This window comes from Chelmon rostratus, chromosome 2 (genome assembly GCF_017976325.1).
Source record: "Chelmon rostratus isolate fCheRos1 chromosome 2, fCheRos1.pri, whole genome shotgun sequence".
NCBI lineage: Eukaryota > Metazoa > Chordata > Actinopteri > Chaetodontiformes > Chaetodontidae > Chelmon > Chelmon rostratus.
Genome location: NC_055659.1, coordinates 2,924,554 through 2,950,174, shown reverse-complemented (window position 1 = coordinate 2,950,174; position 25,621 = coordinate 2,924,554). Strand labels below are relative to the sequence as shown.

The 25,621-nt window shown below is 42.3% G+C and overlaps 3 protein-coding genes across 3 annotated transcripts; 2 read left to right on the top strand and 1 right to left on the bottom strand.

Moving 5' to 3' along the window:
• Nucleotides 1–1,146: 1,146 nt before the first annotated feature.
• pigu (phosphatidylinositol glycan anchor biosynthesis, class U) lies at nt 1,147–10,625 on the bottom strand. Its single transcript, XM_041952498.1, has 12 exons — nt 10,486–10,625; nt 8,708–8,772; nt 8,039–8,098; nt 7,633–7,695; nt 7,191–7,300; nt 6,520–6,620; nt 6,195–6,292; nt 5,900–6,054; nt 5,540–5,683; nt 5,318–5,442; nt 4,341–4,483; nt 1,147–3,951 (listed from the first exon to the last, which is right to left on the bottom strand). The coding sequence occupies exons 1-12, from the start codon at nt 10,613–10,615 to the stop codon at nt 3,838–3,840; spliced, it is 1,308 nt and encodes a 435-aa protein (XP_041808432.1). The 5' UTR covers nt 10,616–10,625; the 3' UTR covers nt 1,147–3,837.
• Nucleotides 10,626–11,641: 1,016 nt separating this feature from the next.
• Nucleotides 11,642–20,888, top strand: psmf1 (proteasome inhibitor subunit 1). The gene is made up of 7 exons (XM_041951180.1): nt 11,642–11,827; nt 13,099–13,251; nt 14,213–14,295; nt 15,050–15,244; nt 18,768–18,824; nt 19,446–19,607; nt 20,112–20,888. The coding sequence occupies exons 1-7, from the start codon at nt 11,699–11,701 to the stop codon at nt 20,161–20,163; spliced, it is 831 nt and encodes a 276-aa protein (XP_041807114.1). The 5' UTR covers nt 11,642–11,698; the 3' UTR covers nt 20,164–20,888.
• A 2,002-nt stretch (nt 20,889–22,890) lies between these two features.
• LOC121615909 (nuclear factor 7, brain-like) lies at nt 22,891–25,045 on the top strand. Its single transcript, XM_041950422.1, has 2 exons — nt 22,891–23,031; nt 23,141–25,045. Exon 2 carries the CDS (start codon nt 23,158–23,160, stop codon nt 24,550–24,552), a length of 1,395 nt encoding a protein of 464 aa, XP_041806356.1. The 5' UTR covers nt 22,891–23,031; nt 23,141–23,157; the 3' UTR covers nt 24,553–25,045.
• Nucleotides 25,046–25,621: the final 576 nt, after the last annotated feature.

Here is a 25,621-nt window from a genome sequence, read left to right as displayed (position 1 = left end):
GCGAAACGACCACGTGATACTGAAAGCCCGCGAAAAATAATGAATATTCAAATACGCCACTGATGTTGAGCCTTCTTATTGGCCAGACTGTTTTACAGGGGCGGAGTCTTAACGTACTGTGCTGTTGGTTTGATGTAGACCCGCAGTGAGGCTCGTTAAGCCGGTGGGATGGAAACTGTTGATCTACGGGTGCTGACGCCTGTTAGTGAAGGCGGGACAGGTTGTCAATTAAAACAAACGTACCCTCTTCTGAGCGTTGGAGCAGGGGCGGGGTTTATGGCGTAACATTTTTCCCGGGAACATTTGGCCGCGTTCAAGTACTGAGGAAAAACCGCTGGCCACGTCCCACATGTTTCATTTCTCCTGGTTTTCTGTTTGTCTCTTTTGTAGCCAATCAGCTATCATTTCAAGAACAACATACAGGATTTGTATCTGTATAAAACTTCAGGATAATAGTATTGATGATAGTTAAAAATAAATAGTACACATTTCCATGTGTAAATTAATTATTAAACACTAAAGTATGAGTTTAAAGAATGTGTACATTTGTACTTGAATTTATGTCTAGATGTATATTTTCACTAAAGGTTGTTTTGTACAGAAAGCCATAAAAGTACCACTTGAATGAATATGTTATTTTATTTCCTGTTTATTTTCTTTTGGAGTGAGTATGGATAACATGTATTAGGAAGTTTTTTTAAAAGAAGCACAGTACCAGTCCAGGCCTGGTTTTTCATGTGCTGTGTGTTTGTCATTGATTTGGCCGATGTGTTGGCATAGTTAGATGTTTCAAACATAATCTACAGATAAAAACATATGGATGTGCTCTAATTTAAACAACTATGTCTTGATGATTTTACTTACATTCTGTTCCACGGGGTGTCTGCAGGTCTTGAAATGTCTTTAAAAGTATTGAATTTTTACTTAAGAAAAGCACAAGAATACATTGAAAGTCTTAAATGTAAAGTATGAATGGCTTTTCTCTAACTCCAAATTTCAAATTCTGCACAGATACAGACAAAAACTAAAGAGGGAAAAACATGAAATTATGAGGCAGTTACAGTACCTCACACACATCAACACTGGCAATTAAAAACAGACAGGTGAAACCAAAACCTCCAGTTTAATAATCATTATAGAACATCGTCCCTTTCACACCCTGCATTTTAATATCTTTCACAAAACATTCATTATCAAAACAACACAAGAGCTCCTTTTTTCTGAAATAAGAAGAAAAAATTAAATCTCTTTAGTGCAGCAAATAAATAAATACCACAAATTACTTTTCACTCATTGGTCTCAAAATGACGAGCGTCAACCTGCTCGAACAGACGAGGAGTTTAAAAAACATGGATCACACTGAAGAAAGCAACTGAACTGACTCACATCTGTGTTTGTGTTTCACAGGAAATCTTTTGGGCAGTTAGCAGAGATTGTTTTTTTGCTTTGTCACTGATCTTAGTGTCATTTCATATGAAAACCAGTTTAAATCAAACATGTTTTTGCTCATATTTAGCCGCTGATGTTAAAGTTCTTTCAGTGGCTCTAATACGTTCAAAGGGAGGCCAAGAGAAACCAATTATCAAACAAAAACATTCATCTGTGGACTTCATATTAGAAAATAAAGTAAAAGGTCAATCAGTGCCCCAACACTTGTGAGGCTGTTTAAGGCTTATTTTAAATGTGTGCATTAAATCCTTAATCAAAGACTCAATCAAAGCACATGTGTATCTGTAGTTTCTACTATGGGCACAAATGTTTTGTTAGCATAGTTTCGCATTTCCCGATTAAAGAGAAAGAAAATCAAACAGAAAAACAAGAAACACACAAGCTCTGCTGCGTCCCAATTCCACACTACACACTAAGTCAGCAGTGTGGCCATACTGGAAAAAGTGACTAAGTATACTCAAAAACTCAGTATGCGGTACATTGATTTATGAGTGCTGCTGATGGACACTATTCTCCCACAATGCAATGCAAAAAGGAAATGGAGGAGCACAGACGGAGAACAAAGCAATCAAATATTCAATCTTAAGAAAGACATTTACTTCCTGTTTCTGAAGTTTAACAGAGTGAGATTTTCAACATATCGTATCATTTCCTGCTATTATAAAATCGCACAGTTTGTTCACTATTTGCACAGTAACAAATAAAACCGTAAACCATGGTGATTCGTACGTAGCACAGACTGTAGAGTTAGTGCAGGGTGGATTTGGGACACGCAGTGAGCACAGCGAGGTGTTAAACTCTACATGAGTTTCCTGCTTGAATCTTTTAAAGTTTAACATTTTGGAAAACCCCTCTTATTTACTTTCTGGCAGAGTCAGACGAGAATGCCGACACCATCACTATCTTAGCTTAGCATAAAGACTGGAAACAGAGGGAAACAGCTAGCCTGGCTGTGATCCAAAGATAATAAAATTCACCTTCCAGCACCTCCAAAACTCACTGATGAACAACATGTATCTAAGACTAATCACAACATTATGCTGCTCTATCGAGGTTTTGTGCCAACTGGTCTTGGCTGGGACCAGTTGGCAGGCAATCAGCAGAGAGGGAAGGAAGTAACTGGTCTTTATGCTATGCTAAGCTAACTGTCTGCTGTCTGTAGCTTCATATTTACCGAACAAAAGTAAGTGATATCTTATCTCACTCTCAGCAAGAAAGCAAATAAATATATTTCCCAAAACGTTAACTGTGTGAGTTTGACGGGGAATGATTCAATATAAACAATCTACATTTAACAATAACGTCATTATATGAACTTCGATTTTGCATGCAGAAATAGTGACAAATATGAAACTTTAGCCATCGGTGATTCATTTGGTGGGAGATTATGAGCCCAAACTTTGATTACTAGCAGGAATTGTGAATTTAGGCATTTGTTCAAACACATTCACTGTTGTCTTTGTGAAAATTGCTCTCGGTCAGGTGGTCATAGCAACCGTCTGGAGCAGCTGAAGCCATCGCAGATCCAGTTAGAGTGAATTTCTTACACACCGTGGATGAGGTTAGTATTGGTTTGACTGTGATGCACACTGATGATCTGGAATTTGTTCGTTAAAGAGCAGATTGTGTAAAAATAAGGTTAAAGGCAAACAGGAAGACAGTGATGAGAAAAAGAGAGAGAGATAAACATTTTTAGGCTTCCTCTTCCTTTTCCTGACACAAAACATAACAGTTTTCACACAAATGTAATCAGGTAAACACAAAACAACACAAACAATGAGTGCGGGGGAGCTGGATATCAAGAATTATCAAATAGCTCAAATCAGTGTGAGTTTCCCACTTTTTCTTTTTTTTTTGGTGTTTCAACAAGGCCCCCCCACCAGAGTGGCACGTCCTGCCAGAAAAAAATGCTGGATGACAGTCAGTGCTTCAAAATAAAAGCCCTCCAGGAAAGCTGCAGGATAAATAGGGCGTCAAAATAAAAGACAGTGGCTGTCAGGAGGAAGAAGGCTTCAAAATAAAATCCACCCTCACAGGTTCCAGGTAGAGTAAGGCTTCAAAATAAGAGCGCTCCAGAGGAAAAAATTGAAAAGAGGATAGAGATGTTCAGCTGTTGTCTGTTCGTATCAGATGGCAGGAGGCAGGTTTCTACACCCCGCCTCTGCATGTGTCTGTCATGTAGTATGTCGTGACTTGCAGTTTGCATATGACGTTGTACCAGACGCACTTCCTGCATGTGTGCTAATGTTCTGTCTGAGGAGCAGGGAGGCTCCGAGAGTCTTTTATCCTCCTCAGTTTGTGTTTGTTCCCCGTGAGGATGCGCGAGGCCTCGAGAAGCTCCTCTCCTGGTGGAGGCCGCCGGCCGGGTGGTGTTCGCACGAGCGCGTTTTATTTAAGAACGAGTGTAGCCTCGGAGCCGTCTTTCCTCTTCAGATACAGTCCATAGCTGAGATGGTGTTCCCTCCTCAAGAAAGCGTAGAAATAATCAGACACCAGCAGAATCTGAGGGAAAATAAAGGTTAGGAAACGGATTAATTCTTCACTGTGCGATTAAGAGGAGGAATTTGACTAACTTAACACTCTTATTTTGGATTATTTGTCTTTGTGAGCTTTGAATAATTGTTGCTATTATTGATCCTGAGAGGTCTCCAAATCCTAAATCATAACAAATTGTGATTTGTCTTAGTATGAAAACACAGGTGTTAGTAACAAAAGGCTCAAAGTGTCCCTCTAAGACTTGAGCCGGTGTGAATAACAACAGGATCCTGAAACTGAAGCTCATCCAGTATATTATTTACACCTGTGTTTTTCCTGCTGGAACATGTCACAATGCCTGCAGTGAAAAAGGCCCATGAACACATCCCCCCTGGCTCCGGTCCAGACCGTCCTACCTGTGCCACGTTGAACAGCAGAGTTATGGCGTAGTAGAAGTTGGAGTTGGCGCTGCCGGCGTAGATCCAGAGGTGCCAGAGAACAGGGAACAGAGCCGAGCAGGCCAGCAGGACGCAGGACACCAGGAAGATGTTCCTCAGGACTGGACAGCAAGAGAAACCAGGACAGAGACGGTTTACATCAACACAGCATGTACAGCCTGGAATTTGCATTTTTAATGCTTTGTTGCATCAAAAGAAAAAGTCACAGACAATAATAAGTCTCAATTCAATGCAACATTTGCTTGAAGTCATTTAAACCTCAGTCTGCTGGTCAAAATCTTTGGCCACCAGGAGGTCATACTTTCACTCATCTCTGCTTTGCTTTGACACATTACATATAGAGACGTAAATCCAGGTAAAACAATATTTCAATATATTGTATTGAAAAAAAATAAAGCTGATCCGTCTTTCCTGTACTCTGCTGTGTTTTGTTCACCTCAGCCTGCAAGTGTTACAGAGCTGCTCTCCTTTGTGACAGCCGGCCTCTACAGTGTGAACATATACAAGCGTTAAAAAGTGTGTGAATGTGAAACATTTCTGCCACCTGGATCGGCAAAATACACAGATTCCTTACAAGCTCCAACACTAATCCATTATCAAGTCTGCTATGTCTCCTCTCTGCTGCTATGTACAATGTATATTTAGATTTACTATGTATGCTGAGCATCTTTGGCACAAAAAAAACTCTCTGGATGAATTAATTTCCATCTTAATTTCTCATTTTCATTAAGAAATTGAAAAATTCTTCTTTTCAGGTTGTAGTTCGAGTGGTCTTCAGCAGCATTCAGTTATTCAGTCAAATAGAAGTTTTGGACCATATATACGCAATGCTACAAACGAAACATTAGCATGTTAACCTCCACCCAAGGCTAACAACCCAAAATAACAACTACTGAAGAAATACTGTGAGAAAACATCTTCTTTTATACACTCACATCTGTGTAGGTGACTCCAGACGGGAAGGAACGCCAGGTACAGTGCGATGTCGCCCACAGTGGGGTAAGACTTAAAGATGGAGATCACGGCTAACTGCATGAAGATCAGAAACACTGGATGCTCCCTGTAACACACACACACACACATATTTTATGAGAATTTAGCCTCTTAACTGTATTACCTGAAGCACAGATGGTGTGTGAGCAAGGCTGAGGACTCACTTGAGTTTGACAGATAGAGGGATGGTGTAGAAGAAGACGTTGATCTGGAAGACACAGAGGAAGAAGAGGCGGAAGTGTTCAAACATCTCGGCGAAGAAATACCAGAAGAGGCCGATGTTCGGGGTCAGGTCTGGTACTGAGAGACTGGAGGGAGGAAACCACACAGACATACATGTAATGCGAAACATTTGATTATTGATGAACTGTGACATGTGCTGAGAGAGATGTTAACAGTGCCCTCTGGTGGACAGACTCTGCACTGGTGGCACACATCTGTGGCATTTTCATTATGAAATTTCTTGTATGCAACTGAAACACACACTGAGGTGGAAAACTCCACAGGGAACCTTCATCACTCACATGAAGCCGTAGACGGACGGCAGGTAGTCCCACGAGCCGAGCAGGAAGAAGGAGAGGCAGACGATGACGAACAGGCTGCCCAGGTACATGAAGGCGTACTGCGCGATGAACCACCAGAAGCTGAACCGCCGGAAGTTCACCGGGATGTACTGACGCTGGGGGAGAAACAGAAACATGAAGAGGCGTTAATCAGACATACATCCAGGAAACAATATTTTAATATTCAAAGAAAGACAGGGGGACATGGTGAGAAATCAAACAGCTTGAAGACGCATGTGTCCATTCGTGAACATACCTGCATCAAATACAGCAGCGCTGGAGCGCACAGAGTGAGAGGGTAGATGGACTGATATGTGGCCAAGGACAGAAATATGGCACTCAGCAAGACATTTTCTGCAACACAAACACAGAATTACTCAAATCTGGCAAAGAGCTTCAGCAAAATGCCTGAAAACTAAATTTAAATATTTCAGACGGTCAATGCATTTCCATTTTTTCTTTTATCAAGAAAGTATTACTTGTTATTGATGTTTTTAATTAGAAAAAACAACAGAAAGCAGTCACATCCCACTCAGGTAGAAAGTGCAGATATGGAAAAATCATGTGAGACTAAAAGCTACCCTTTATTGTAGCGAGGATGAAGAGGGCGATGACAGCGTTGTTCAGGCCACAGGTTGACTTGGCGACACAGGACAGGATGGTGAACGGGTTCAACAGGTAACTGCGAGAGAAGAAGAAAATGTGATGATGTTTCCTTTGTAAACTTTTAGGTAGAAAACACCAGAACAAACACATACACGCTCATAAAAACAAGAAAGTACTACAGTGATGCTAGCAGCAGTGCTTTAGCTAAATGCTAAATAGTCAGAGTTTCGAGGCACTGCTCATGATTGTAACATCTGGATCAGACGACAGGATATCAGCCTGCAGAAGGTCCAGTCTGACAGATGTGGGACGTCAGGAACAGGACGATGTGTCATTACATCCATTCTAATTCATGTTTCATTCTGTATCTCTGACATCAGATGAGCAATGGACAGAAAGACTAGACGGACTTGTGTAGTGTGACAATGTGTTTAGGTCACCATGGTTTGAGGTCTGTCGTCTGTCATCGGCTAGCTGTGATTGGACAGGGTTCAGAGAGCAGTCTGACATGTCTCTCACCAAGCCACAACAAGAATCTAAGCACCTTGATCATCTGGCCATGTTTGTGTGCATCTCTACAGAAATAACATGATATAACTGGGTGTTTTTGTAGTTTTGAAGGTAATGGGAGGTGCATGGTACTTACAACATGGCTACTTTCAGAGGGATGTAGTACATTTCTTTGGGGCTTCTGATGAGCTCCAGACAGTCAAGGGGGTAACGGTCTGCCTCCAAGGCAAATTTCTGCTTTCTGAACTGAAACAGCACATTAAACATGTTACTGCAAACACAACACATCAAAGCTACGATACGAAACACCAAATAACACACCGGATGTCCAAGTTGTAGCTTCATTCTCTAATAACAAATCCATGTCTTAGAATATAGTTGTAACATATTTCTTGTGAGGTACTAACATACAGTCGATAATCATACATTGTCCATATCATCATATTAACGCCTTGAGCCCAAATTTACACACAAAATTCTGTATTTTGGAAAGTGAAGCATCAGGTTGAACAGGTCTGGCATTTTCCCTTTAACAGATATATTTTCTCTGCATGTTTGAAGACACTTTGTTCTCTTACCACTTGTTTGTTGTAGTCCGTCACTGCCATGTAGAGAGCCACAGCAGTGATCACGTCAGCTAACTACAGAGATAAAAAGACAGGATGAGCAGCTGAGTTTCTGAAATATAACATCATTACTGTTATATTTCCTGTTCAAATCACTGGAGGCACAAATGTCTCATCACAGAGAGAGCAGGTTAAATTAAAGTGTTGTGCTGAGCTTTCCCATCATGGCTCACATTACAGAAAATCCTCCAGAATACTCACCAGAGAAAATCCGAAGCATCATTCTGTTTTTTGTTTTTTTTTACCCAAACGCTTAAAATGGCATTTTATTTCAGCTCCAGAGAGAAATGTCTGTTGGTTGGCTTACATGTAAACGAGACAGCCTCTAAAATGAGATGTTTCTCGTCTTCCCACTCACCATAAATGTTATCTCTGCATAGTCCACCACAAAGTGAAAGAGGTAAATGATGAGAGGAGTCTGAAGAGAAAAGAAGAAATTAGGGTTAAGGTGTTTAAATTAAATGTAGATATTGTGACTAAAACTATTTCTGCTGACTGATATTGTCCGACCCCACCTATGTGATGTCACTTCCTCTGAGTTTGAATTACAACAGCCAACACAAACAGAAATGCAAAAATGCATCTCTGCCACCTGCTTTTAATGGTGTGTTTTCAGACAAACTTTCCACTGAGTACAAACAGGTTTTTCTATCAGAAATGTGCCTTTTCAAATGGTTTCATGCTCCACCCAGTGCCACCAAAGGTAGGGCAGCCTGTATGCAGCCTGAGAGGCGAAACCAAGGGCAAATAAAGACCTGAAAGCACACACTGCACCACTCACTGCTGTTCGTTAAGCTTATTAAGCACAAGGCAATAAAGGAGACTTCAGTGAGCTTATCAACATTTTTCATGAACTCGCCTGTTCTCTCATGTGGACTGTGGTGGTTGGACAGTGAGAAGACGCCGTCTGGAGACTTTAACAACAAAATCGGCCTGACAGAATAAAGTGAGGGGAGCAGGAACAGGTGTACCTTCCACTGGGGCTTGGGGGAAATCATGCCGGTATATGTGTTCATGCATCTCTCACCTCATGGAAAACATCTCCAGAGTACGGCGAGACTCCCAAGTCAAGCAGAGCCAAACCTTCAATAACTGCAAACAAACAAACGAACAAGCGACAGTCATTCGGCTTTGGGCCGTTGTCTCATCATGTTTCCCTTTTCCTAATGCAATCAGCTACAGAGCCTTTCGACAGTAATGCAACTTCCTGTTACAACTGCCTAATGAACAATTCATGAAGGGCTGCGGTGTTTCCATGTAATTCACTCACTATCTCATGTACTGTGTGTGTGCGCGCTAGAGACACTTTATCCCTTTGTATAAAAACCTCAGTGTGGCCAAACAAACAGCCACACCTTCACTTCAAGTTGGAGCACCACAGCAGAAAAGGCCAACAAAAGCATCCATATTTTGCTGTTACATAGAGAAATTAAACAATATTTCCTTAAAGCATGTGAAATGTGTACATTCGTTTAAAATCTGTATCGAAACCGTTTTGATGTCTGACAGATTTATCAACTATTAAAAAACAGAGATGTGTTGCTTGTAGCTTCATTTAGTGTTGTGCTTCAGATCCACAGACAGTCCATGAATCTATCACGCCTGGAGAGGAACTCATAGCACCAAAAACTCTCAACTAACCCCTCTTCCAGGTCCCAATGTGGCCCTTCCAAGCAGCACAACTGTTTATCTGAGCTGTTATCATTATTAGATCAATTCACCCCGACCATTAGCACTCAGCCAACCCCCGCTGAGCCTGACAGAACACATCTGATCGTCTCTTTCAACTGAACCAGCGGCTGACACTAAAACTGATGAATGACACAGATTTGTCTCTTTTTTTTAAGTTATTGCTGTTTGGGACTTTAAAATTACTTTTTCTGTTATTTTTATTGTTGCTTATTTTAGTAGTTTGCTTTATTTCATTTTCAACCATTTCACTTATTTTCTTATATTTAAGTTGTTTTACCTTTTCATGTTCTGTTGTTATGTTTGGATTTTAAATTGATGTGTTGTGTATTAATATTTTTGCATGGACCCAGAAACAAACACAAACGGGATCAATTTTTAGTTATATCTTTTGTATTTTTTAAAATTAATTTTCATTTTATTTCCTACTCAGTGTGTTCTCCGTGTTTCCTCCTTTTCTTTTAAACAATCATATTCCTGTTAATTGAACTTGACCTAGCAGAGAATAAAGACCAAAGAATAAAGAAAATTGCAGAAAAGCCACTGTGGAAAAGTAAAAGGTACAGTATTCAACATTTGACTTAAATGAAAACGGCTGCATGTAAGATCTTATTACAAACTGGTGAGACTGACAGCTCTTAAATCAGCCCTACACAATAAAATATGCAGTAATTTCATGAGAACTGCAGCAACTGAAAACCTCCAAGTACTCTGCAACTACTCGAGTGAAGTATCAGTACTTTAGGATTCTGCTTCAGAGTATTACAGGAGGAAGGTACTCAGTTAATTTCCACTTGTGCTGGGAGCCAGTAAAGACTCTGGTGCCCTCCTGTTTGTTGCTGCACCAGCATCATTGACCCAGAAGCCAAACACAATGAGGAATCGCCATTAGAAATAACAACGAAATACAAGTCAAAACTAATTTAACGAAGCTGCTCTACACCCCTTAACATAGCGTTGGCGACGTTTGTAAATGTGGACTGTAAAGCTAGGTTAATGTAGCTAAACCGGTTTGACTTCATTAAATTACCGGGTAACAGCGCCGAGGTGAGGAAGCAACTGGAGCGGCGTTTCAGACAGAAAATAGGCCCCAAAAAGCTGCTAACCCCCGCTTACCTCTTTTCCACGCGGTTAGCGGAGATACCACCTCCACTCTCTCCGCAATTATGTCCGCTAAACTGGATCTGTAAAGAGCTGCACGGATTGTAACGGCTAAAATCAAAAGTAGTGTCAAGGGAGCCGCCATCTTGACAAGGAAGCCCTCTCCGCCCTGCGAGGTGCACGATGGGAAATTAAGTCTTTCTTTACAAAGGAAACCGAATGGAGCCCCAAACCATAATAAAATAAATAGGAGTAGTAGTGGTAGTGTATTATTATTATTAATATTTCCAACATCTGTTGAAATTGATTATTTTAGTAGCAAATTACTTCTTGTACAAAGAAGTCTCTTTTTCTGTTTTTAGAGTTTCCTACGAACACAAATTATTCCTTTCCAATTCTTTCTTGTAAGCAGATAACTCGGCCTACATTTGAAACATTCGCCCATAATCAGTAGACAGACACAGTAAATTTATCTTAACCAAAAAGCCACTGCAAAGCAAAGCGGAACGATAAAGCTTAAGCATGTTTTTAGCCCGGGACTCTTTATGAGATGGATCAAAACACAATTAACAAAGCTCTGTAAAGTTAGACACAGTATACCACTAATTTTCCGCTAAGGGTACGTGCATTTTATTAAAACAAAATGCACTCAGGTTGGATTTTGAAGAGTTACGAACAATAATCAACAAATAAAGATTATTGTGGGGGTTTTTTTTCGGACAGTTTATGAAACTGTAGTTACTGTTACAACACAAAGATATCTGTGTTTCAACTGAAGACTTATGGTTGACTTGAAATAAGATTGAAAGCTGCACAAAATTTGTATTTCTAAGGTCGAGATAAACATTCTTCTCAATAAATGTAATTCTTAATGCTGTTGTGTCTGTGTTATTTAATTAACATTGTATGTTGTTATATGGCTTCTACATTAACAGCTTTAGAGGTACCTCAGAATTATTTTTAATTCATCTTCTATCAACCAAAAATCAAATCGATCGTTGCTGGGTTTTTTGTTTGTTTGTTTTTTTACTACTATAATGTTTTATTCGCATGAAAGTTGTCAGCGGTTCATCGATCAAAACGGCAGCGTCTCACTGGTGCTTTTACATTGAAAGGCGCGGACAGGAATTGGTTGGTGTTGCTATGAACGGAGCTGCCGTTAAGACTTTCGTTTTCGTTTCTCGCCGAAAACTGACTCGATGTTGTTATAGTCATTAGATTAAAGAAAATGGCAGGCTTAGAGGTGTTATATACTTGCGTCGCTGGCAGCATTAGCTGTCCACAGGACGCCATTGTGTGTTTCGTTCACTGGGACATGATAAAGAGTGGATACAGGTGCATCGGGTCGGGAGACGAGGTGAGTTGAATTAGCAAACATTAAATGTCTGAAACACTCAACTCATGTTAGCGCTAACACCGACCTACTACAAAGCTAGCGTTATATATTTGATGTGATGCCTTGTAGAAACAACGTTGCACCAAACTCTGTTTAAAACCAAGCAGTTTATCACAGTGCATTGATTGTTAGTCAACGTCGCAGATTTTGGGGAAATCTGTATATTGATGATTTATGAATGAATTCTAACAACCTTAATAGACGGGTTCCACCGCTCGCTACATGATATAATCCATATTCAGAGGGTCGTAGGGTCAACAGAATCTGAACTAGATTTTCGGCAAAATACCTGCTGCTTTGTGAATTAGTTATACGCCGAACTGAATAACGGATCGCTACTGTTCAGGTTAAGGTGGTGAAGATGAGGTAGTTGCCCTGTGCTTTCCAGGAAGAAATAAAACGGTCAGTTTTACAATGGGATTCTGTCCTCGCTAACGTGCTGCGTGCTAAGTTTAGCTACCTAAATGAGCATCAGCTAACGTTACTGTATGTAACGGACGTCATCTAGAGAGCTATCATAGTAAGGGGAATATATTTAGCTTTGTTTGAACGAGCTTGATGCAGAATCCATCAGCAGTTGTTTTAAAATAAAGATGCTATGACGAGCTCTGAAAACTGTCATGTCACGTTTAGCTAGCTAATCTGCTGTTCTGCCACTCGGGGCCAATCATACTAGAACACTGCAGCGGTGCAATTGTGGACAAATTCTGATGACTCTGTCCTGACATTTGTCTACGTGGATAGACTTTTAAAACAGTTTATTAAAATCACTGGACTATTTAACAATAAAAAAGCACACAGAGAGAGAGAGAGACAAAAAGAAGACTTTCGTGTTCATCAGTACACCATCATCAGTTGTAAAGTGACAGGATGGAACTGGCAAGAAACACGCACAGTCACATGACCTGAGATGTAAAAGTCACATGACTACTGAAGCGTCACTGAAGTGTGCTTACCAGAGGAGATGGGTTTCCCAGCATCTTATGGCAGTGCCTCACCTCCCTCCTGTGAGGCGGAGAGAGCTGGTTCATCCATAAAGCACAGAGGTGTAGTTTTTAAGCTGAGGACAGGTGGTGTCTCAAACCTCCTCCTCCGCTTTGACATAGATGGCTCTGTCTAAGATTTGCACCTCCTTATCATCAGAATTGTTTCTCTTTTGTTATAAAAGTGACCTATTTACTCATCCTGATCTCGTTATTATGCACTCATCCCTGTTTCTTCTCTCCCTCCAGCCCCGCAACAGTGATAAGAAGTCAGAGCTGCTGCCCGCTGACTGGAGCAGCAACAAGGAATTGTACAGTTTGCGATATAAAGCCAAAGACGGTGACACCCAGCTGCTGCTCAAAGCCATCGCTGTCGACTCCACCTTGATCTTCAACCTGATGGTAGGCACAGCTGGCAAACGTACAGGAACTGGGCCCAGTGTGAACTCCACCAGCTTATAGATACGTTGGAGATTCTGTGCACACTGCAAACAGGCAACCTGCTTCAATTATTGAATGAGAAGATGAATTCTGATTCATGCTCCAGTCACATCAAAAATTATTAGATACTCCCTCAGTTTTGGCATTATTCCTGTAGGGTTCACCAAAACTCAATTATCAGGAGTAGATCCATAAATTCTTTTAAGGTTCTAGATGCCAATTATCTTCACAAAACTACAGAAACATACCTGAGGAAGACCATCCGTGGTTGAAACATGGTCATGTCCATGTGGAAAACAAGAACACCAAATTCCCCCAGACTCTTCAAAGCATTGACCTTTTTTCTCCCTTGCACTGCAAGCTATCTTTAGTAGCAAGACCATGAAACATCTCCTGCAGACACATCTGCATGGTCTTTTCTCTCAACAGACCTCATTTGGGTCTGACTGAGTTCTGCATCACCTGATTTTAGATGTTACTCTACAGGAGAGCCAGACGTGGTACTCTTCTTGTAAGTTTTATAAGTGTTTCAAGGGTTTTTGTTCACACTGTGAAAACAAATGTGATTAGAAACCTTTATTAGCTGTATGTTTGACCTTTTCAGTGGTGGCATAGAGCACATTTTTACTGCAGCAAGCTGAGTACCTGCATTGACCACTGGGGGTCAGCAAAAACAACATTTTCAGTTAATAAGGCTCTGTTATCTTCTGTTCAGTTAAGTATTGGTCTGATGTGTTGAGATCAGATGTCAGTGGTTATTTTAAGCTCAGTATGCTAACGTGCAGGCTACTAACAAAAGCCTGTCAAAAGTCTGTTTTATTTAGAGAAACAATGTTTAAGGGCTATTGATCTTTTGCGAGTGTGTTTCTGTGATTGTGTGTCTGTCTTAATGCACCTGCTGTGTGTGTGTTTGTGTGTGAAGAACTGCAGCACCCAGCAGGTGTCAGACTTGACGGTGAACATCAGCGATCACGTGGATGCTGACCAGTTGCACACGTTTGACAGGTTGGTGCGTGTTTCGTTCTTTCTTTTTTCATGACTGGTTTTATTGGCCACAGTGAAAAATACCAACATTTGTTCACAGATGATCATTTCTTTTCAATAAAATAATAGAAAAAATTTCCAGAAGAGTAAACATCATACATGCTAAACATCAGCATGTTTGCATTGTCTTTGTGAGCATGTTAGCATGCTGACGTTAGCATTTAGCTCAAAACACTGCTGTGATGTGGCTGGAGGCTCTTGGTCTTGTTTATATCGCCACTGGGGGGGGTGCCATAATGTTTAGATTCTACTCATGCTGACTTTAAAGAGTGACAACCCACTTTTTCTTTCCTGCACCACAAACTTCACAGAGGAAAGAAATACAGTCCAATCGTTCAAATTTGAGGTGGTGACTATTTACTAAAGTAAGACACAACATCCAGTGGTGTTCATCCACCTTTGGGTTAAAATATTTTGTCATTTTGCATCTGACACATTGTCGGTTTCACAGATTTGAGTTATTTAAGGAGACTGTGCATACATTTATTGTTTTCTAAGACAACACCCAGTTATCAGTTAACACATCAGAAAACAGGTTTTGCCTTGTGACTCATGATCGCTCTGATCCAGTTTGTCTTCTGGAGTTTTGAATCTGATGCTTGCTCTTATTTTATGACAGTCGATATGGAAGTGAGTCTAGTGAAGACCTGGTGCCACTTGATGTTTGAGCCGCTCGATCCTGATAAACTAAGTTAAAACAAGCTGTTTTTTGCAGCGTGTTCAAAGATGCAGACAGTTTGTCAGAGAAGGTGAGGACTCAGCTGCTGCCCTCCCAGGACAGGCCGACAGGACAGAGGGCAGAGATGAAGAGTCGGAGGGTGGAGGAGGAGGAGCAGAGACGAAGAGGAGAGGACAGCGACCCCCTCCGCATCCCCAGCAGAAATCCTCGGCAGGGAGCACCGCCACACTGGTAGGTGATGACAGGAAGCTGTCTCTGTCTTCACACCACTCCAGACTGAGCGTTACACAGAAATAAATGTATGCTATATAGAATATCTTGTAAAAGCAACTGTTGCCACGTTCCGGTTTTCCTGTTTACTCCATCATCATCTTCCTGGAGACTGCAGTGGGAAGCAGGTCATGTTTGTGTCTCCCATTAGTAGAAAGAATCCAAAAAAACAGGGTGAGATTGCATCGAGCCCTAATGATGGGAGTTGTGCATCTGTTTCGAAGCTCCTAAATCTACTGACATAAATCCAACATCAGATAGTCTTCACAGCATTTTTCAACAGTATCTAAGTTTTAATCAGAGTATCAACACTAAAGTTGTGCTTTTACAGGGTGAAATCTGCTGGTTTCCATCGTCTGTGAGCATTATTGTGCTAAAACTGTCATTAAATTCTCGTAAATTTAGTTCAGCCTCCTGAAAAGTGTAGATTTGATTGTCTGATTAAAGTTTGTTTACATATTAAAGAGCTGAAGCAATTTGTTGATAAAAAATCCAAAATTAATTTGCAACTGTCTCATCTGCCCCAACTTTACTGTTTTGTTTATTGGTAATTAGCAAACGTTAGCCCGCTCACAGGCTAAATAAAGGTTAAACAGTATATCTTCTTAACGTTAGCATGTTAGCTTGCACAGCTGTGCAAAAAGTGCAGCATCAAAGAGCCGCTAACGTCTCGGTCTTGTTAGTGAGCAGATACGTTTTAAACGCTGCAGGAAGTAACAGAAGAACACGTCTCAGCATGGTTACAAACTTCACTGTGTCCCGCTGCTGTTTGGGAAAGTGGTCCCGCCGTGTGCAGCATTAATTCAGATCACGGTTGTAATTATTACTGACTGACTTCTTCATTAGGGCCATGTTTGTTTGGCTGCTCTGTAAACACCAGCTGGACTTCTGTTGTCAAAGCAGCTGCTCGGCAGTGTTTGCTGCGGTATGAGGCCACATCTGCTGTTACCATGGTAACCACAAGGGCTACCAAGACTAAAATTTTATGGATTTTGACTTCAAGTGATTTTTCGTCGTCTCATTCCTCAGTTGTGAGTTTTTTTTTGCGAGTCTTTGTCGTATGTGATCATGAGCTGCAACTAGTGATTATTGGACTGTCCCTTTAAATGTCACGCGTTCAATGCTGCGTTCAGATTACTCAGTATTTCTGTCTGTTTTGTCAGATCAGGAAATTGTAGAGTCGTTAATTCTTGCAGTGACAACACGTTGGTCCCCAACCAATCATAGCTCGGCGCCTTATCAGGGAGGAGGTGCTCAGGACCGACTTCCAGGAACAAGAATGTAAACAAACTGCACTGTGTGCGACACTGTCTGCGTTGTGTTTGAAAAAAGCGTAGAAGAAGACAGTCTGTGACGTTTCCTCTGTTTCACATTTCCACCGCAATAACATCATTGTTTACAGGTGAAGAGCAATCTGCGCTCCTATTGGTCAGCGTTTGGAACACGTCATGTAATTTGTCAAACTCTGTGAGAAAAGGCAAAAGAAATCTAACGAGCTCGTCTTTCTGTTGGGACGTCGTGAGGCGGCCAGATGCAGCGTCGGTTATCGTCCACATGATTCGCTGCACAGGATAAAATCAGTTTGTCGAGCCAGACGCCCGTTTGGTTTGCAACGGCCTGCACCCATCGGGTCGGGCTGTTATTGGCCTGATTACATGTAGTGTGACGACCAGGTGTAACGACCTGTGTGCCAGAGAGCAAGAACACAACAAACATAATGAAGGACTTGACTTTAAAATAGGCTACTGTGTGTAACACACACACACACACACACACACACACACACACACACACACACCCTTTGGATGTGCTGAGTTTGTGCCTTGTAGAAAGTCTAGACAGAGGAGCTGTTGGTCGACTACAGCAGAGAGTGAATGAGGGCAGAGCTCGGCCAGCCTGTGTGTGTGCGTGCGTGCGTGCGTGCGAGCGAGCGTGTGCGCACACTGCAGGACAGATTCAATGGCAGCGCTTCTCTCTCCTCCTCCCCCCCGTCCTCTTCGCTGTGACCCGATCAGATGAGATGCGAGATGATGTCAGCACTTTATCGACCTCGCTGCTGTCGCCTCCTCGTCCCCAGAGAGCGAGACAGAGAGGGGAGGGAGGGAGATAAGGGTGAGATCAAAACAATGACAGATGGAGAGAAAGTAAAGCAAAACCTGAGAGAGAGAGAAAAGACGGGGAAAAAAAAGAAAATAAGAAAATCGGATAAGCGACAGAAAGTGAAAGCGATACAGAGGGAGGAGGAATGATGAACGAGAAAGCAAAACCAGAGTCATGGCTGCCGAGAGCAGAAAGTGTTGGAAATGGACAAGAGAGACCGAGGAGGAGGAGGATGAGAGCGGAGAGAAAGAGGCAGCGTAGGACAGAGGGATGGGAATGATCCAGAACAGCTGAAGGTTGGATGGATGATTCAGAAACACACAAAAGATCTTTGCCTGCAGAAAGGAGGCTCAGTTCATTCACAGTGAATAATTATAGCTGCTGATGGGATGACTGGGATTATGAATGGGATTAGTAACGTATGAGGTTGAGCTGAAATTAAATTTAAAGGCTCTGCGTGTGAATTCTGGGTCAGCAAAGAGTTACTGCAGATGACACGTGGTTTAACAGGGCTTATAGTTATATAGTTAATCAATGAATTGATTGATCATCAATCATGAATCTTTGTTTAATTAGAGCTGTTTCCTGAAATAAAACCCTCCCTCTCTCTGTTTATACTCCAACAACCCTCTGATACTCTGCTCCATCCCTGTTTCTCTTCACTCATCTTAAACGTTTCTCCTTCATCGTTCATCCACACTACAGGCTCAGCACCCTCTGCACCTACAGACCTCACGTTGTGTCTTCAGCTACAACAGATCAGTCATTTTTCTGTGTCCTCACTTCCTGAATGTTCACTGGATTCTCCTTTAAGCCATGAAGCTGCAGCACGATTACAATTCATGAAGCTTATCATCTTCCTCTTCATTTTCTGTTCATTAAGAAATCGATTAAAGACCCGTTTGGATGAGTTCTTAACCTTGGAGTCCACGTAGTGTTTTTTATATTTTACAAGACGTATCATGGCTTTTATCATGGGTTTATCATGGCTGAAATAAGCAGTCAGCAACATGGCTGAACATTTCCACCAATGACAGCCAGCGTTTCACGTCGTACAGGGCTGTCTGTATCATCATGACTCAGTTTATCTGTTCCCATTATGTTTCTAACATTGTAGAGAGCAGCACATAAAAATGACTGACGGATGCATTGTAGAGGTGGGTGGAGGTAGAGGCGGAGACTATTTGGATCCACGCCCACTAAATAATGGGAAAGGTGTAGAATTTAATCTAAACCATTTTAAGCCATGAAGGGATTTGTTTCATGGAAAAAGCTTCTAAATGTGTCCTTTTGATGAGCAGAGATGTTTTATGTTGTTAGATTAATAGACTGTGTGTGTGTGTGTGTGTGTGTGTGTGCGTGTGTGCGTGTGCGCGTGTTTCAGGCCCGACCCCATGCTTCCTCCGTTCGAAGCCGGAGGAGCAGACCTGGATCCCTTCGGGTGAGTCCGTCCCTCATAATAAATCCCACAAATTGTTTTTCTGGAAATGGTTTTTCGGATATGAGTGGAAGCATCGGTGTTTGCTTTTGTTCTAATCTGGGATTTTGGGGATGAACAGTCAGTCCGCGCAGTCACAGACAGGCGGCAGAGGATTACTGGCGCCCGTCCAGACTCCCTCTGGCAGATAAATGTGAAGCTCTTAACCACAAATATCTCGCTGTGGAGACAAAACCAAACCAAAGCCATCGAGCTGCACGAACCCTGTGTTGAGTCTTAACTTTTTTTATTTGCCTACCAGTAGAGCTTCCCCATTAAAGCGTCCCGCACTAGGCTGCTTCTCTAATTGATCACAAAAGTTCCTTCACCTGATCAGAGTAAGAATTTTTAACTGGAACACCGTCGTTTTCTGGTGGCATTTTGTTAGCGTCAGGTGGTTCGTAGCCTTGAAAACAGGCGCAAATAAAACCTTTTTGCTCTTTTCATCAAATTAAACTTTTGACGAATATCAAGCCAAATAATCACACTCCTGAAACCCAAATTAAGAGAAGAAAAAGTGATGAAAGAAGAGATAAAATGCACTTTTACCCCGCCGTCACTCTTTTCTTCCTCACCCCCCCTCAGGTCTCGCGGCGGCGGCGGGATGATAGTCGACCCGTTGAGGTCGGGGTATCCTCGCTCTGGTTTTGACCCCTCTAGCGGCATCCCAGACATTCTGCCTCCCGGAGCTGTTCCCCCGGGGGCTCGCTTTGACCCGTTTGGACCAATCGGACGACGCAGACCAGGGTGAGACATGCACACACACACACACACACACACACACGTCTCTGTCTGTCCTCTTAAAGGACGGCTTCCTGTTTTTAATGCCTCCGCTCTGGTGACAGCCGCGGCTGTAGAACGCAGTCACACCTGCACGATCCTGCTGGATCACGTGAGCTACACTGACCAGCTGAGTGAGTTTAATCTCGGCCTGCCGTCGAGCGACACGCAGAATTAACGTGAATTCACGACAGCGGGTTGATCTGCTGCCGGCGACTTCTGTCATTTTATCTGGTGAATCAGCGGCGACTTAAGATCAGAAGCTGCTAGAAGCTAATAGGAAAGAGCGAGAGGAAGTTCAGGAGCTCAGTCACACATGTGCAGTGAAATGCTGCGCCATATGAAGATAATAACCCTGTGAGCTGTTCTGGAGGAGAAGGAAAATCCCGGTTCTGTCCTGGTGTTTTTGGCCTCTTTGCTTCTTTTCCATTGCGCCAATATGACGACAGCGCCGTGTGTCTGTGCTTTCAGGCCGGATCCAGACCACATGCCCCCGCCTGGCTATGATGACATGTTCATGTAGTGCCCAGCAGCGTTTCCTGCGTTTCTACTTCCTGTTTGCTGCGTCCTGTCCTCCAGCCAATCGGAGCCAGAGGCAAAGTTCTTCACCTCTCTGAGGGTCGTTGGGTTTGATCTGGTTGCGTCGCCCCAGAATAAAATGTTTGCCTTTTTATTTCCTCCTGTTTGTAAGAGAGTTTGTTTTCTAATATTGTTCATTTCATATAACTAATGTGTGTACGTAGACGCGCCCGACTCTCTGTGTCAGCTGCAGATCAGCAAGTCGTGAGCTGAAGTTTGCAATAACAGAAGTCCCGATGTCAAAGGACTTTAGAAGAAAAGCTGATTTATTTTGGACAGTTAAAAATCTGTCAGACAGATGGAGACACTCGCACGGGACTACGCCGACTGGTTACTCATTCATCATGAACTCGTGTGTGTTTACCACCATCTGAAGGTCTGTTCATGAATATTTAAGCTTTGTGATTGTGAAGCTGTGAGGTAACAGCCTGCAGGGAGCGGTCCTTCCTTTCTCTGCCTCCTCACTGATACAAGAGACACAGTCAAGATTCTTATCATCCCATTAAACTGCATCTTGTAGTAATTTATTCATACAAAGTTCTTGTATTTCTGTTGTGGATACATTAGAAAAGCTTGAAATATGGTTCTTTACAGGGTTTGTTTGGATTAAACAGCTGGGTTGATGAAAATATTTCATGCCAAAAAAAAACTAATAAAAGTCTGACTTTGCATGTTGGTCTGTGTTTTTCTACTTTTCTTTACATGGTTTAAATAATTTCGGCTTTTAAAAACATTTCAAGTCTTGCAGGTGAAACTTGATTTGACTTGATGTGATTTTATGAAGGTGAGACAGAAAGTGAACATGGTTTTCACCTTTGCTCAAAATGAGGTGTTTATTTAGCCTTGTTGGTATGATGGAGGGGACAAAATATAGACGCACCTGACGGTATAATGCAAAATAATTCAACAGCAGCCAAACTGCGGCGCCTCTCTGAAACACTCTGACCTTCGTGAAAGGACGATTTACTGCAGGACTCTTTCAGACTGCATTCATTTCAGCTTCCTGTACCTAATAAACTGGCCGACAACACATCTTTTCTTAGATTTGGGTGAATTTGCCCTTTAAGTGTGATTGGAAATCTATCCGTCTGCACTGAAGGTAGTGTGTGAGTGTGTGTGTGTGTGTGTGGCCTCATTGTCATTCAGATCACAGAGTGTGGAGAAGATGCTCCTCCTGTCCTCCACGGTTCTCCTCTTTCTCTCTCGTCCATCTCTCTTTTCTCCTCTTGCTCTCTTTGACTTCATCTCTCCGTCTCCTCTTCCATCTCCATCTCTCTTTATCTTTAGCCTCCATCGTTCCTCCTCCATATTTCCGTTCATTTATTTTTCTCTTTGCACCCCTCCCCCTCTCTTTTCTGACTCCCTTAAATGTGTTCCTTCGCCTCCTCCATCCACATCTTCACTCCTCCATCACACTCCATGTCTTTTTCTTTCAAACCTGTCATCTTTCCCTCCTTCTTCTCTGTCTCTCTTAATCTTTGATATTTCATCCTCCTCCCTCTTGATTTTCCTCCTCCATCTCAGTCTCTTCTCCATGTTTCTCTCCACCATTTCCACCTTTATTTTCCTCCACCTTTCTTGACTCCTTCTCCATCCCAGTTTCTTCATTTCATCTCCTCTTTTCTCCTCATATATGTATCTTCTGTTCTTCTACTCCATCTCTTTCTATCACTCTCTCTCCCCTCATTCATCCTCCTCTTTTTTCCTGAGTTCATGTCACTTCTTGTTCTTTCTCTCCTTCCTTGTGTTCTCTGCTCTTCCTCTGATCTCTGCTTTTCTTTTTTCCCTGACCTCCGTCTGTCTTTCTCTCTCTGACCTCGACCTTTATTCTCTGAATTTGCCTTTTGTTCTTCTTTCTTTCCTCTTCAAACACTCAAACAAAAGCCAGAGAAGAACACTGCTAACATCCCTTTGTTAAGTGTTTTACAGCCCCTCCAAATTACCAATCTCTCTCTCTTTTATTTACATGTCTCTTCTCGTTAGTTTTAGCTCAACGAGCTGTTCTTTTCCCTCCAGGCAGGTGACAAAAAGCCATTTCCAATTCTCTTTATTTCTCCTGGGGAGTGCTGAGGGATAAATATAGCCGCAGACGCCACAGGTAGCCGATGCTCAGGTCACAGCGTGAGGCGGAGAGTCTGGAAACAGGGACACGTTGGTTCAGCTCTCACATGAATCAAGATGGTGGATGAACACCTGCTAAGCATGTGCTAATCACTGTGAGCAGGTAAGAAGTGTCTATACAGAACAGCTGTCATCATGTGATTTGTACGAGGACGAGCTGCTGCCAGCTGACCAGAACTCTCCCATCAAGTCTTCAGCAAGAACATTCCTGCTACCAAATATAATGCGTTTAGTTTTGGCAACTTTCATACAAATTCACCCATTTTAGAAATTTCATTCATTTTGACATCCAATATTTTTCATTCTTCCAGTCGAGTGTGAAGATGTTTTATTTACCCAAATAAAAGCTTCAAATGAGTAAAAACTGGGATGCACAGTGGAGCACAGGGAGCTGATTCATTGTTTCTGTGCTGCTGAAGATTTTTGCAGTACGTTTACTCAGCAGCTGTTCTTTGACCACAACCTGCAGTGAATCAGCTCTGAGAACTGAAGCAAACAGAGGAAGTCCAACTAGGCTCCGCCCCTCACCTGACATACCAAAAACAAACCAGGAAACAGTATGTTAATCTTCATCACTGAAGACGATCAGATTCAGCTTCAGACCAAACTCTGAGTGAGTCCAGCTGCAGAAGAGAAAAGTGGAGAAGTACAACACTGCTGCTTCACCCTGCTGACAGTCCACACTCTGAAGGTGAGTTTGACTAAAAACTGGAAGAAAAGTGAAAGTAAATTTCATTGACGATAGTGGAAGAGGAAGAGGAGGCGTGACTGACTGTACTGTCTGTCTGCTGTGTTTTCAGCTTCAGTCAGAGACTAAATGGCTTCCAGATCAGAGGAGGATCTCAGCTGTCCGGTCTGTCATGACGTCTTTAGAGATCCTGTTGTTCTGTCATGCAGCCACAGCTTCTGTAAAGACTGTCTGAAGACCTGGTGGAGACAGAAAGAAACTCGTGAGTGTCCAGTTTGTAAGAGAAGATCTTCAAAGGATGAACCACCTTTAAACCTGGTGTTGAAGAACCTGTGTGAGACCTTCTTACAGGAGAGAGATCAGAGAGCTTCAGAGGCGATCTGCACTCTGCACTCTGAGAGACTCAGACTCTTCTGTCTGGACCATCAGCAGCCGGTTTGTCTCGTCTGCAGAGATTCAGAAAAACACACCGGCCACAGATTCAGACCCGTCGATGAAGCTGCACGACAACACAAGAAGAAACTTCAGGAAACTCTGCAGCCCTTAAAGGAGAAGTTAAAGGTTTGTGAACAAGTTAAAGTGAAGTTTGATCAAACAGCAGAACACATCAAGGTCCAGGCAGAACACACAGAGAGGCAGATTAAGGAGCAGTTTAAGAAGCTTCACCAGTTTCTAGAAGAGGAAGAGGAGGCCAGAGTGGCTGCACTGAGGGAGGAAGAGCAGCAGAAGAGTCAGATGATGAAGCAGAAGATGGAGGATCTGAGCAGAGAGATAGCAGCTCTTTCAGACACAGTCAGAGCCACAGAGGAGGACCTGAGAGCCGAAGACGTCTCATTCCTGCAGAACTACAAGGCTGCAGTGAAAAGAGTCCAGCAGCGCCCCCTGCTGGATGATCCACAGCTGCCCTCAGGAGCTCTGATAGACCAGGCCAAACACCTGGGCAACCTGACCTTCAACATCTGGAACAAGATGAAGGAGATGGTCTCATACACTCCTGTGATCCTGGACCCAAACACTGCTCATCCAGAACTCATCCTGTCTGAAGATCTGACCAGTGTGAGACAAGGAGAAGAACAGCAGCTTCCTGACAATCCAGAGAGGTTTTATTCTTCATGGTCTGTCCTGGGCTCTGAGGGCTTTAACTCAGGGACTCACAGCTGGGATGTGGAGGTTGGAGACAGTCCAGTTTGGATTCTGGGTGTGTTAGAAGAGTCTGTCCAGAGGAAGGGAGTCGTACAGTCTGGATTCTGGAGAATATGGTTATACAGAGGTCTGTACAAAGCATGCTCAAGATTAGATGAACTCACTGTTCTCCGAGTGCAGAAGAAACTCCAGAGGATCAGAGTGAATCTGGACTGGGACAGAGGAAAGCTGTCGTTCTCTGATCCTGATACTAACACACACATACACACCTTCACACACACTTTCACTGAGAAGATGTTTCCATACATTAACACTGTGGATAAACTCCCATTGAAGATGTTACCACTGAAGGTGTGTGTGACGGTGGAACCCAGCAGTTAGACAGGATCAGCTATTTTTATTTTCCTTTCATTTTCATTTTGTTTGACAATTAGATTTTTAATTCCACTGTCGATCTTTTCATGCAGAAAATTATTTCACTTTATTTCTGATCTTTTTTATTAAAGCGGTGTCCTTTTAAATTGTTCTTTATTATTATTTTGACTTGAGACATGAAGATCAGCAAATCAAGCTGACTGCACAGCTTCGTATAGCAACCTCCAAAATCTCCAACAGCTCAGTCTGAGTCGACGGCTGTAACAGATCTCCAGCTGACCTGTTGTGTTGTGGTCATGGTGGTGCTTCAGATGCTTCATACTCTGTCTTCTATTAGCTGAATCAAACTGCTCTGTCAGCTGAAAACCCATTAAAAAGAATTACTAAATGTGACTGTGCCAGCTTTGCTGACAGCAGCAAACACTTTCTTTGATTGGAAGTGGACTTGCTTGATGTGTGTTCACTGTCTCCTTTTGTATTTGAATAAAAGCATCTACATTTTGCAAATCACCTGTACGGTTGCAGACTCGTTTGCTTGTGGTGCAGAACTTGGTTTGTGTGTTGAAATGAATGTCATCGTCTCATGCAGGAAGTATTTCAGCATCATCTTCAGACGACCGAAAGGGGAGGAAGACAGAAAAGACAACGACATGTTCTCATGTGTTTGCAGAGACATCAAATTCCAAATTGATTAGGCCAATCACACCCAAACAGCTAGTTAAAGAGATTGATAGTCAATTTGACAATAGTAACCAACAACGCCACCCCAGGAATTTCACCTGGAGAATTATGCTAACCCTTTCCACCGTAGTTATAGCACACAAGTTTGTTTTACTGATGAAGGCTTGAGACTGTGTCCAGTGTAAATATTAAGTTAATTTTATTTAACAATATATTATTGTTTAACACAGTTCATCGATAAAATTGTTATGCACACACATACATTCATGTACTCACCCCTATACCAACCCAACAAAATTAACACGAAGGCAAATAACTAAATTGGCAAATAACTAAATTGGGCTTAACTCATGGTTAAATTAATGAACCACACAAATAACAAAACCCAACCCAT

Coding starts and splice junctions, on each gene's coding strand:
- psmf1 (XM_041951180.1), top strand. CDS start 11,699: ATGGCAGGCTTAGAGGTGTTATATACTTGCGTCGCTGGCAGCATTAGC. Junction 11,828..13,098: donor GCATCGGGTCGGGAGACGAG/GTGAGTTGAATT, acceptor CTCTCCCTCCAG/CCCCGCAACAGTGATAAGAA. Junction 18,825..19,445: donor GCAGACCTGGATCCCTTCGG/GTGAGTCCGTCC, acceptor ACCCCCCCTCAG/GTCTCGCGGCGGCGGCGGGA.
- LOC121615909 (XM_041950422.1), top strand. CDS start 23,158: ATGGCTTCCAGATCAGAGGAGGATCTCAGCTGTCCGGTCTGTCATGAC.
- pigu (XM_041952498.1), bottom strand. CDS start 10,615: ATGGCGGCTCCCTTGACACTACTTTTGATTTTAGCCGTTACAATCCGT. Junction 7,301..7,632: donor CGGACTACAACAAACAAGTG/GTAAGAGAACAA, acceptor GTGCTGTTTCAG/TTCAGAAAGCAGAAATTTGC. Junction 4,484..5,317: donor CTGGAGTCACCTACACAGAT/GTGAGTGTATAA, acceptor CTTGCTGTCCAG/TCCTGAGGAACATCTTCCTG.